The 12530-nt window shown below is 40.3% G+C and overlaps 2 protein-coding genes across 3 annotated transcripts; one reads left to right on the top strand and one right to left on the bottom strand.

Moving 5' to 3' along the window:
• Positions 1-353: 353 nt before the first annotated feature.
• LOC120801797 (melanoregulin-like) lies at positions 354-5958 on the bottom strand. Its single transcript, XM_040149048.1, has 5 exons — positions 5882-5958; positions 5476-5731; positions 1067-1157; positions 769-935; positions 354-425 (listed from the first exon to the last, which is right to left on the bottom strand). Exons 1-5 carry the CDS (start codon positions 5956-5958, stop codon positions 354-356), a joined length of 663 nt encoding a protein of 220 aa, XP_040004982.1.
• On the top strand, positions 2416-10775 carry LOC120801796 (carboxypeptidase O-like). Of its 2 annotated transcripts, none has more exons than XM_040149046.1 (12): positions 2416-2532; positions 6646-6872; positions 7212-7275; positions 7501-7602; positions 8173-8283; positions 8383-8499; positions 8756-8849; positions 9166-9258; positions 9670-9779; positions 9868-9952; positions 10392-10472; positions 10552-10775. In XM_040149046.1, the coding sequence occupies exons 2-12, from the start codon at positions 6799-6801 to the stop codon at positions 10773-10775; spliced, it is 1155 nt and encodes a 384-aa protein (XP_040004980.1). In that variant the 5' UTR covers positions 2416-2532; positions 6646-6798. The 2 variants fall into 2 exon arrangements, with proteins under 2 accessions (XP_040004980.1, XP_040004981.1); XM_040149047.1 differs by lacking the exon at positions 2416-2532 and adding an exon at positions 6166-6191.
• Positions 10776-12530: the final 1755 nt, after the last annotated feature.

Here is a 12530-nt window from a genome sequence, read left to right as displayed (position 1 = left end):
CCCGCATTTCGCCAGTTGAACAACAGTGTGCTAGTGCAACAGAAATGAGAGTGAATTTCTACTCTTAAAAGAAAACAAATAAATAAAAAAAACACAGTATTTTTACACAGAATTACAAACTGTATGGTCTAAACAAAGTGCAACTTACGAATATGCGGTGTAATTAGATTAATTCAATCAACTGTAATATCAAAGAGCAGGTATTTTAATTTGCCTTTACAATTAAATGTATGCAGGAATGTGTCAAATGAGTTATGTGTTTATGAGTGCAGTGTCTCTCACATTTTATACATTTTTCTTCAACCTGTTCAGCCTTTATTTCTTCTTCTTCTTCTTGTCACTGTCCCACAGCCTTATTTCTTGGGATATTTTTCTTTGGCCAGTCTGACAAAGTCCTCAGCACTGTCCAATGACACCAGGCAGTCCTGATAGGAAGATGGAGGCAGATGAGGAACATGAAAAGAATGAAATAGTTGTGATCGGAAGGGTGAAAAATGCAGTTTGAGAAATAGAGACATAACAGCAGTGGTGAGGGGAGATATAGAAGAAGACAAGATTGAAGAGAAAGAGTTAAAAAAGTAAGGTGAGGACATGTGAAAACATACTGTAGTTTTAACACACAACACAAGGGATGCATTAAATTTCCACTATACATAGCAAACATGAAGTCTAAATAAACTTATGATGTGTGTGTGTGTGTGGGAGCGAGTGGATGTGTGTTTGTGTGTGTGTGTGTGTGTGTGTGTGTGTGTGTGTGTGTGTGTATACCATGACATCAAGGTATCTGTGCTGGGGTCCTGCTCCAGGAGGGAACAGAGAGGTGTGGTCCAGCAGCTCTTTCAACAGTTCAGTGGCTCTATCATGATGCTTCCGATCTCGACCAAACCGGCTCTGTCTGTTCACACACAACAAGGCATCCACCTCACACTGATAACCTGCAAAGAGACAGAGATGGAGAGACAAAAGAACAGGGGCTTTTGAGAGAAATTTCAGATGAGAGAAGGACAGTAGAGTTGAACAGAGTATAGTAAATCGAATGAATCAGAGATGAAGCTAAGCATCTCACCTAAGTGCAACAAGATTTTCTTCCATCGAGATCTGACCTCTCGTCTTGCATAGCGCAAAGCGTGTATGTCATAATTCAGCTTCTCCCATTCCTATACACACAAACACATGAATATAAATATATCATACACAACAGGCCTTTTTTAACTTATGTGGAAACTAGAGGACATAGTGGTGTGCGACAAGGCTTCTTTGGGGAGGGGTGACCATGCAACACAAGACTAAGCATCTACAGCCATGCTTGCAGTTGAGGCAGTACTTATACGCAGTGGTTCTCTCCAACAAAGTGCTAATGTCAGCATGCTACATTAGCATGTAATTACGATGCTACATGCTGATGTTTAGCAGGTGTAGTGTTTAGCATGTTCACCATCTTAGTTTAGTGTGTTAGCATGCTAACATTTGCTAATTATCATTAAACACAAGTACAACTGATGCTGGTAGAAATGTTACACTATTAGTTTTGCAGGTATTTTTTAAAGAAATTAAAGTACTGGGCAAACTGGACATGATTAAAATTTTCTGCTGATGATGGCATTAGATGAAAAGTTGGTGGGTTCACCAAAATCAGTACACTTCATACTGAGCATGCGAATGTGTGTCGCAACTCTCAAGACAATTCATTCAATAGCTGTGTAGACATTTTACTAAAAACCTAATATGTCAATCTCATGGTGGTGCTAAAGAAGAAGTCAAGGATCACCACAGTCGTTGCGATACATCCTCTGGGCAGCATGGATGTCTGAACGGAATTTCGTGGCAATCCATCCAATAGGTGTTGAGATATTTCAGTCTGGAACAAAGTATGGACCGAACGACTGACATTGCCATCACTAGAGCCACGCCACTGGCAAGGCTAGAAAACTGGCAGAAATCAACTGATGTATTTCACCTAATTAAACAACTGGTTAAATATACCTGTTTTTTAGACCTTCAAAACCCACAGTCCTCCCACACAGGGGTTTTTACTTATCTTGCATGATTAGACCTCTTCTGAGGACTGTGTGGGCGTGTACAGACCGTGCATCATTACCATCTCTATGACCCTGCTCTTAGTTATGTGGCCCAACTTCAGCCTGAGCAACAGTCTAAACAGCTAGAATAAGTGAGAACACCAGCATAGGCGTACAGGGTCTTTAAAAACCATGGCACTTTCTTTTGTAACTAAATGAAACATCGAAAACTATCTTAAGCATTGTGTCTTTTTCCCGCAGATTATTTTTCATGTCACTGTAGGAAAAGCACAGGTGTAAACAATAAAGTAATCAATGTTTGAATTTCATTCAGCAGTTTCAGGGTCCCGGTATTGAGCGTGCTGTCACACTGTCATGGCTTAGTGGGACTCTAAGGGAGAACAGAGACAATTGTTGATGGCATTAACAACACCTTTGTTTTTCCTACTATGACAAGTCAAAATATCTGCTGTGAAAAAGGCCTTTGACATTCAAAACTTCACACTGAATCAAGGTAACCTAACTGGTAATGTTTGGAATAGATTTTCTTACTGAGCAAGAATGACACTCTGAACTGTAACTGTAAACTATACAAGTTTTACAAGAGTTTACAGTCTGGCATATCCTTTGTTCACTGGGCTAGTTTTTTGTACTTAATTGCCTTTTAATGTAGCAGACCTATTCTGAGTTTGTTTGGCCTAATATTAAAAACACTTTCACAACACCACTTGAATAGTTCAGTGAATATTTTCTTTGAATTTCCAGCCGGGCTGTTGGCCTACATCTCTGTTAAGGAATTCATTTATTGACACAATGTGTTCACTGTGTCCTGCAGCCAGCTATTCTCAACATGAAGACTGTCTATCACATGCTCACCAAATTCAGACTCTCTGCTGAGAGAATCTAATCATCCAGCTTTTCTGTGGAGTTTTACTGAGCTACAAGTCTGAAAAATTTCAAGTGTCATATATATATATATATATTTGACACTTGAAATTTAGCTCAGGTCCCTCCCATTTCTCTTGATGATCTTTGAGATGTTTCTACACCTTGTTTGGACTCCACCTGTGGTAAATTCAATTGATTCTACATGATATATAAGGTCACACAGCTGACAATGCATATCAGAGCAAAAACAGAGCCATGAGGTCAAAGGAACTGCCTGCAGACAACACGATTGTGTTGACGCACAGATCTGGGGAAGGCTACAAAAAAAAAAATTCTGCTGCATTGAAGGTTCCCATAAGCACAGTGGCCTCCATAATTCTTCAATGGAAGAAGTTTGGAACAACTAGGACTCTTCCTATAGCTGGATGCCTGGCCAAACTCAAGGGAGAGTGGCCTTGGTAAGAGAGGTGACCATAAATCCGATGGTCCCTCTGGCTGAGCTCCAGAGATCCTGAGTGGAGACGGGACAAACTTCCTGAAACAAAACTTTGACAACTGAAGAGGCACACATGCACACGCACACATACACAACGGAGCTGCAGTATGTCTAACTCATTCTTTAATAAGCAACTGTGTGAGAAGTATTGACTCACTGATTGAGTAAGTAAATAAGGTATGTTGCCTTTTTGAGGTCAGCGTGTGCGTGAGTGTGTGTGTGTGTGTGTGTGTGTGTGTGTGTGTGTGTGTGTGTGTGTGTGTGTGTACTTGTATGGTTATACATTATGAGGACCTGTTTGAGTTTTACACCACTGGAGTGAGGACATTTTGGCCGGTGCTCATTTTCTGAAATAACTTCAAAGGGCTGTTTGAGGGTCAAGACTTGGTTTTAGGGTTCAGGTTAGAATTAGGTTTAGGTTTAGGTTTAGGTTAGGATTAGGGTTAGGGTTGGGGTCTGGGGAATGCACTATTTCAATGAGTGTCCTCACAAATATGTGTGTGTGTGTGTGTGTGTGTGTGTGTGTGTGTGTGTGTGTGTGTGTGTGTGTGTGTGTGTGTGTGTGTGTGTGTGTGTGTCTTTTAGAATGAGGACAGACCACAAACAAGACAAAAGCTTCACTGACCTGTGGTAATTAACATCAGTGCTGAATAGCTGCTTTTAGACAATTGAATTTTTTTTAAATTTTCAAATTGACATTTAAAACTCTCTTACCCTGGCCTTTGTCAGTAAATGCTGGTGAACGATTCTATGGACTCTTGTAAACCCTTTTTTACATTTAAGCAAACCTACTATGACATTGTGTTTGTCATGATGAGATGGAGAAGACATGTCAGACATCACCTGGAGCTAGTCTGAATGATGCATTAAGCACGAACACAAACAACACAGTGTATCTGTGGCACTCTTTAAACATCATTAATTTAAGCAGAGAAACTGACTTCTGGCTCACTTTCCTTCACGATTCTGGCAACACCAAGTTGATTTCTTCCAATATAATAGTTCTGATATCTAGATCAAGTTCATTTACTGATGTGAGTCAACATAAAAGTGAGCCAAAGGCTATTTGAGAACCACCTGTTTGTGTGTCTTCTCCCCTTATTAGATAAATATGTTAGAGAGCTGCTATGGAACTGTTATGGACTGTGTGTGGATTTTCTAAAAGCATGTACGCATTTCGAAATACAGTAAATCTTTGTTCAAGTATAAAAGTCGGCTCTGTTCTTGGTTAATTTGTATAATACAAAATGTATAGATTCACTTCATCAGACGGTGTAGTGACTTTTGTCTAATTCTTTTAAAGTTAAGAAACATCCAGTCAGCTTGAACATGGATATAGAAAAAAATGACATGTTAAAGTGTGAAATAGCTTTAAAACTGTATGTCATTGAATGATGTGCTGAAGTAAAAATTGAATTTGTAAAAAAAATGAATTACATAGAGTGAACAGCTTCAAGCACTTTCACAGTAAATTGCATTTCAGTATATAAAAAAAAACACTTTCAAGTGTAAATTTGTGACTTTTGCTGCATTTTCAGCATGCCGTCATTATATCATGTACAGGTACCATTGTGTATGTATATAGATATAAGGTGGTGTCTATTATTTATACTAACTGTAAAACTCCACCTTTATACATTTAAATTAACCCTAAATAGGATTAGCAGGTCTGACTGATCATGTCAGATAATGTGCCATCAAACAAATGAAACTAATGCCTTCGAAGGTGACAATGGTAGTCTTTTAGTAAATCATTGTGTTAGTTTAATCACAATTCAAATTAAAATTCACAATAAAGCCACTGCATTCTCAACAGCATTCAACATTCAGCTGGGGTGAGTAAAACTATAAAGAGTGTATCCTGTGTCCTGCCCAGATTTAATTCTATGGGTTACAGACTAAGGAGAAGGAGTTTTCAGTGTTTAAAAAAAATGTAAATGCCTGCTTTTTGGAATTTGGAAAGGATATGAACAAATATGTTGCTGTTTTTGTCTATGTGCATGTGTGTTTACTCCCTCTTACTTAACTCTTTTGTGCACTTCATATCATATGCAACAACACACTTTGGCTCACCTCTGTAGCCTTGTCAGCCCGGTCTCTCATGCTGATAAGAGCCTGTAACTCTCTGTCAGATCCTCGCCTGATGGGAGAGTCACATGGTCTGTTTATGCTGGCCCGCAGATCAGCAGGGCTCTTTTGGCTCGGACTGCTGCTCCATGGGCTCCTTTTCAAAGGCTGTGGCCCAAAAAGGCTCTCCTCCTCTGTGTCACTGTCGCTGGAATCACTGGATAACAGATCTGGTTGTCTGGAAGCTGTGGTGGTGCGCATACTATAGAGAAAGACAGAAGAGAGAGAGGAAATAACCGGTTCAAAAGCAGGATATGATTATCTTGAAACTCATTAAGTTGTGTTAGATTCTAGGATTAAAATCCGGATTCTAGGTTGGTCTGTCATCATAGCAGTCAGTTGTTTGACTCACCGCAAAATAGCCTTCTTCTCTTCTCTGCTGTGTTTCAGATAGTAGCGGCAGCAGCAGATGGTAAATTTAGCACCCATTTTCAACAATGGATACCTATCCTTCCTGATATAATCCCGCTACAGTCACACCTCCTGCCGATGGTTTCTTCCACAACCCTCAGGAAAGCTGAATATTTCCAGGCCAACAAGTCCTCATTTGTAAATGTCCAAGAGTGCAAATCCAGGCGACATCCTAACTTGTTATGTCCATCCCCCTTTCCCTGTGCCTGTCCTGGCCTGAATGAGAGCCATCTGTCAATTGCATTATCCACGTGAGTCCAAACAGGGGACATCAACAACAACAACAACAACACACAGGACAGTTGAGGGATGAATGGCACATCTATTCAGCAACTCCTGATCGTGCAGAATGCAGCGGCAGAGGCATAGCTCTCTAGCTCTATTGCTGCTAAACACAAGCTCACTGCTCAGTTTGTACTTTAAATCTGGGTTGGTACTATCATCTCCTCCCTGCTTGCGAATTAGATCGGTGTTGATGCATGTAGAAGGAGAAGCATCAGTGTTTGGGTGAGATAAACGCACATAAAGAAAAAGCAGCAGGCCTACTAGCGTACCTAGTTATATAACTAGTTATATAATTTTACTGACACTTCATAAATGTTAATATATAACTGATTCATGTTGTCTTTCTCATAATCCCTCATAGCTGACATGTATTTACCCTCGTGTTGGATTGTAAAGATAGCTGCTCTTCTGCCAATATAGCGCCAAGGTGACGTATCTGAACAAAATTTACTGCTGCTACTGGAAGTGACAGCAGCGTTGGTGCTGCAGGAGCAGATGCAACAGGTTAATATACAGTCACACGACTGAGGAAGGTATCTAACTGATAGGAAAAGTCTGTGTGAGAACGGGCAAATGAAGATGACCCTTAAAAGTTGGATACTGGCTTTGTTCCTGCTGATAAACAGTGGCTCAGAGCCTTCTCACAGGTGAGTTCTGTCGAGTTTACTATTAATCCATTTGCTATAGTATTGTCAGTGTTCTACCTTAACAATAGTGTCCAGGCAATTTTATTTCTGTCCTGTCTTGAAGAGTTTGCCAATCACATGTACGGAGACTTTTATGAGACAAAAATAACAATACCTCTATACTGTATCTCGCTTTAATTTTTTTGCATTTATTGCAGTTGTTTTGTGGCCTTAGGTCTAACTCCTTTTAACATTTGTTAATCCATGGTAAAATAAAGTGATAACATATTAGAGGTTAGGTTTCTTTAATGATCCTATTAAAGCATGTATCAGTAATCCCAGTCATTTTTACATTTTCAGTTTAGTGGAGGGATCGCAATCAACATGGAGTTATGATTACACCAAATATCATCCCATGGATGAGGTAAGGATATACTTAAATGTTTCCAAGCTGGACTTTTCTTCAGGCGAAATTTTATTAGAAAAGTTATATTTTTCTATGTTCTGTCTGTTTTTCGTGCTCACAACCCTTGTCCTTCCTTTTAAATTTAAACTTTAATCTTTGTAGATTACAGATGGACCTTGCCCAGAGAAAACTATAAATAGTATTACCAAAATGAATTATCACACTGATTAACCTGCAATACAGATATACAGGTGGATGGAAGATGTGGAGCGAGGAAACCCGGAGCTGGTCTCCTCTGCTGTCTATGGACACACTTTCGAAGGAAGAAATATCACATTGCTAAAGGTATTCAAAACCTTTCCTTTTACCTTCCTTTTACCTATTTTGTCGCTTTGAAAAAGTGAGACTTTGATTTTAAGACAAGTGTTAATTCCTTATAGTCACTGTGGCATGCAGAAGTGGACACGTGGAAGCTCTGCTGAATTCTTCACGTGATGTAGTCCTACTTGTTCAACTGCATGTGAACGGTTGTCAATAATATTTATGCGTATGCTTAGCCAATTGCTGCCAGCTAATTATCGAAGTAAATACTGCACAAGATCCACCCATGCATACATAGCTCCAATAAAATAGAATATTTTCTTTGCAACAGACAATACAGGACAAATTGTAAACTGCTAGTTACTGTAAATCAGGGACAAAATTTACAGCAACAAAAAAGTACCACTTAAGTCAGGCCCTGTCAGCCCTTAGGCCCATGAGATGGTAAACCAATGTTGTATAGTCTCATTTATCTATTACTTTAAAACATGTTTTTATATTTACTTTCACTCCACCCGCCTCACCTGCTTCTTAATCAATTAGTTGTTTTCAGCATTTCCTAAAATGACACTCGATCACACTCTTTCACCACAGCTGGGACTGGAAAACTCAGAGGGCAGTGACAAGAAGGTGATATGGGTGGACTGCGGTATCCACGCTCGAGAGTGGATCGCTCCTGCCTTCTGCCAGTGGTTTGTTAAACAGGTGTGTACACTCGGACATAATTTCAGTTATACTGTATGCATATACACTCAAACAAGTACACTCTGATATGTGAGTATTAGAAATTCCTCTTTTGTTCAGATCCTCCACTCATATAAAACCAATAAGAAGCTGGAACAGATGCTGCGGAACCTTGACATCTATGTTACTCCTGTAATTAATGTGGATGGATATATATTCACCTGGGCCAATGACAGTGTGAGTTTCTTTTTAAATTTCATTATTGTTAATTCAGGAGGCACCACTGTGAACATATTGATTTGCCGTTTTATGCTTTATGTCTTAGGTCTTTATTGTTTTATGAGTGACTTGTCTCCATCCAGTGGGTTCTTAGCGAAAGCATCACAGTTAGTCTGTAAAAGACGTGACTGTAAATGCGTGAATTCATTAATCCTGTACAAATTCGCAAACTATCTGACCTATGTGCCTGTGTCTGTGTGTTGTTTTCATGTAGACGCGTCGGTGGAGAAAGTCTCGTTCCCTCCCTCCCCAAGGAAGCAACTGTTATGGTGTTGATCTCAACAGAAACTTTAATGCCAACTGGGGGAGTGAGTTACATACTTTCCTTACACTAATTGACTGTGACTAATAATACATACCACAAAAACCAATTCCTCTTGTGTAACGTGACGTCATATTCAGTAGTCAAAGTGAAAGGAGGCTCAAAGGATTAAAACATTTCTAACTTGGACAATAGTATAATTAGATATTATAGTGTCGGTCCATAGCCTTTCTCTATAGATTCACATTTTATGATTATTTCTGACATAAGAAAACAAACATATTTTAACAGAAAAGAAGAGCCATAGATTATCGATGAACTCTGAGTAGTGAGCTGATGTACTTTGTTGTTCCTTTCCTCAGCGGTAGGTGTGTCATTTGACAATTGTGCAGACACCTACGGTGGGAAATCACCAGGGTCAGAGCCAGAGGCTAAAGCTGTGATGGACTTCGTTGGTAACTACTTATCTATCGATAAAATTACATTACAAACAATACATTATCAAAAATGAGAATGGTAGGGTTTTCTTTTTTAATGTGTCACAACTTACATGTACAGATACAGTAGGTTTGTGTATATGAATGGAGAATTTTACTTACAGATTAAATATAAAAAATGATAGACAGAATGTGCCTCTGAGCTCATTAAAAAAAATGTCATGAAAACGTAAATGTATACAAATCATGAAATATAAAGGCCCCTGTTTAAAAACATCACTGACGTCATTACTTAGAATCTAAGTAATGACGTCAAAAGCATAGCAGCATCTAAGTCTTAGATGCTGCTATGCTTTTGTTTACAGTCCCTTAGGGGTTGTACCTCACAGACGTTGATACTAATCCCTTTCTTGTTCTACCTGTATCTAGGTAGGCTGGTCAACCAGACTCTGTGCTTCCTCACCATCCACTCTGCTGGGCAACTCATACTCCTGCCATATGGCCACCCCGAGGCCTCTGCACCCAACTACAATGAACTGGTGAGTGTGTGTGTGTGCTCCCGTGAATATTTAGTCCAGTAGTAGACCTTTAAGTGAAAGATGCATGCATTGTGTGTGAACCGTGCAGGTTACAGTCGGCGAGGCAGCAGCAGCAGAAATGGAGAAGGTACATGGAATGAAGTACACTGTAGGAACATCTCCCCAAGTCCTTTGTAAGACTCACACACACACACACACACACACACACACACACACACACACACTGACCTGAGCTGTTCTTTCATGTCCTCGCTTGTTCTAAATAGCTGTTATTAGCACATGGTCTGATATGCACTCACTTTGATAAGTCACACTAAATAAAAAGAATGACCAGTAAGGCAACTTAGGCCACAATTTGAAATTCATTTTGCCTTTTGTATCACTGAGTGAGTGGGATACAGCATTATCTGCCTTAGATGTTGTGGGTTTGTCTCAAATGCTTTTTAAATGTCCTCCCTTCTCATTCAGCATACAGTTCAAATTGACGTAAAATACCTACGTGCATTTTCTATAAAGGGAAATGAACTGCTGTCTCTTACTGTAAAATGGTCACACTTTTTGCTTCTATCCCACCTCCTCCTCTTCCTCTGCATCTTCCTCCGTCGCCATCAGATCCAAACTCCGGTTCAAGTCGTGACTGGGCTCGTCTCATCGGTATCCCATTCTCATATACCTTTGAGCTGAGAGACAAAGGTGAGGTACGGCCATCTGCCAAACATAAAGCACTGACTTTAACTAAGTGATATTGTGACATGGCCTAATCGTCCTCCAGGTCAGTTCAGCCACTTGCTGCCAGAAGAGCAGATACAGCCGGCCTGCGAGGAGGCGTACACAGGAGCTCTCTCCATCATCACATTTGTTCATGATAAGACTTTCACCAACCTCCCTAATGCTGCTGTCACCACAGTGATGGGCTTCACCACAGTTTCTGGGGTTGCTATGACGATTTGGAGCTCTGTCATGGCTGGGTTGTTCACTGCAGGGGTCTCTGTGTAAGGTCTGGCCACCGATTTGTGGGTAGAGGGGAGAGACTGTAGGCTCTCAAAAAGGCCAGAAGCTGTGACTGAGCTTTCAATGGAAATATTTAATATTGCACTTATGCCGTCTTTAATCCATTGTATAGTCTTTCTGTCAAAGACATGTGCCCAATCTTATAATCATTAGTGTTTATTAATGACGTATATAGCAAATAAACTTGATGATCAAAGCCTAACATCCTTTATCCTAAGACAACTATATTATTACACTATTCATAACATGTTGATATTAATAAGAGGAAGCAGACTGGAAAAAATTGACAATAGTGATGGTGATGTTCTACATGCTTTGCACAACAGGGGGCAGCATCGCTTTATTTTACACGCCACACTGTTCCTAATCCACGTGGAGCTTCTCTCAACCCCAAACCTTTTATTTGGTTAACTTCATTTTCTTTAGCTGTGTCACGTGGCTGATGAAGTTGACATACACTTCTAAATGCCTCTTTTGTATAAATGCCTCACTTGTTGTCCACTTGGAATTTCAAAATCTTGATCACCCAGTTTTTTCTGGCAAAGGACTGGATGTTTGGAGGCAGCCTCTTTATTCCAAGTGTGGTCTGAAATTCAATTTCGGGTGGCAGAAAGAACGTGTCCATGCCCTCAAAACGCTATTCCAGTCGTGTCTGAGAAAGATTTGTTTCATGTTAGTGTCCTCTAGTGTTGTAAGGTTTACACTGCAACCCACAGAAATCAGCCACAGCTCAGACAGTTGAATACCTTCATGTCATTGTTAGAACCCGAGCTTCTTCCACTCAAGGTTTAGGGTCTCCATACATTTCCCACATTTCTTATTTTCTACAGTGGAGGGCATTAGCTTTTCTCCGGCATAGTTTCACTGGATCTGAATTTTTTTTAGGTCTATTTGGGAAAAAACTAAAGTCCTTTCTTCGTGGTTAATTTTACTTGCAAGAATGTTTTTTGTGAAGGTTTGTGTTTGGGACTTTAGATTTACTGTTTTTCCCTCAGTGTCCTCTCGCTCCCTCTCTTTCTGTGAGATTCTATTTCCAGTCTACTGTTTTCTCCCCTGTTACCTCAGTGACTGCTAGACCACCAGTTATACAGACAGACACACACACAGACACACACTTGGCCATTGACAATATGACATTGACACAGTGCAGTTGAATACCTTATGTGAGGGTGAGTGATGGACCACTCCCCCTGATGGCTGCTCCCTAACATTGTGTGTGTGTGTGTGTGTGTGTGTGTGTGTGTGTGTGTGTGTGTGTGTGTGTGTGTGTGTGTGTGTGTGTGTGTGTGTGTGTGTGGTGTATTTGAGCAGCAGCGGAAATAAATTTATATTCCAGCTCACATGAAACCTAGGGGACCAAGAGAATAATACGCAGGAACACTGACACACACAGACTCATATACAGCCCTTCAGGGAAAATACTACTCACCGCTTCATCACTTACACTCATGAAAGGTACTCACACAAGACTTGGTGAAGCAGAGCTTCCCCACACATATGAACATAAGAACTGGGCAGGGATTCAGAGACACAGTTAGAAGGTGATTATAATTCACAGTGAAGTCTGGCTGCTTAAGTTATCACACCAGCTCATCCATCTACTTGTGTGTATGGTGTGTGTGTGTGTGTGTGTGTGTGTGTGTGTGTGTGTGTGTGTGTGTGTGTGTGTGTGTGTGTGTGTGTGTGTGTGTGTGTGTGGTTGACCACTCATCAAGGTAGCGGGGGAAAAACACACTGTGG

The sequence above is a fragment of the Xiphias gladius genome, chromosome 16 (assembly GCF_016859285.1).
Source record: "Xiphias gladius isolate SHS-SW01 ecotype Sanya breed wild chromosome 16, ASM1685928v1, whole genome shotgun sequence".
Taxonomy (NCBI): Eukaryota; Metazoa; Chordata; class Actinopteri; order Istiophoriformes; family Xiphiidae; genus Xiphias; species Xiphias gladius.
The sequence above is the reverse complement of the archived record's forward strand: the minus strand, read 5'-3'. Positions and strand labels throughout refer to the sequence as shown.

What these genes read in the sequence shown, in the direction of transcription:
- LOC120801797 (XM_040149048.1), bottom strand. Translation starts at nt 5,958, where the DNA reads ATGGGTGCTAAATTTACCATCTGCTGCTGCCGCTACTATCTGAAACAC. An exon ending in GAAAATCTTGTTGCACTTAG is followed by an intron (nt 936 to 1,066) that starts GTGAGATGCTTA and finishes GTCTCTTTGCAG; the next exon opens with GTTATCAGTGTGAGGTGGAT. An exon ending in ACAGATACCTTGATGTCATG is followed by an intron (nt 426 to 768) that starts GTATACACACAC and finishes TCTTCCTATCAG; the next exon opens with GACTGCCTGGTGTCATTGGA.
- LOC120801796 (XM_040149046.1), top strand. Translation starts at nt 6,799, where the DNA reads ATGAAGATGACCCTTAAAAGTTGGATACTGGCTTTGTTCCTGCTGATA. An exon ending in TCACCTGGGCCAATGACAGT is followed by an intron (nt 8,500 to 8,755) that starts GTGAGTTTCTTT and finishes GTTTTCATGTAG; the next exon opens with ACGCGTCGGTGGAGAAAGTC. An exon ending in CTTTAATGCCAACTGGGGGA is followed by an intron (nt 8,850 to 9,165) that starts GTGAGTTACATA and finishes TCCTTTCCTCAG; the next exon opens with CGGTAGGTGTGTCATTTGAC.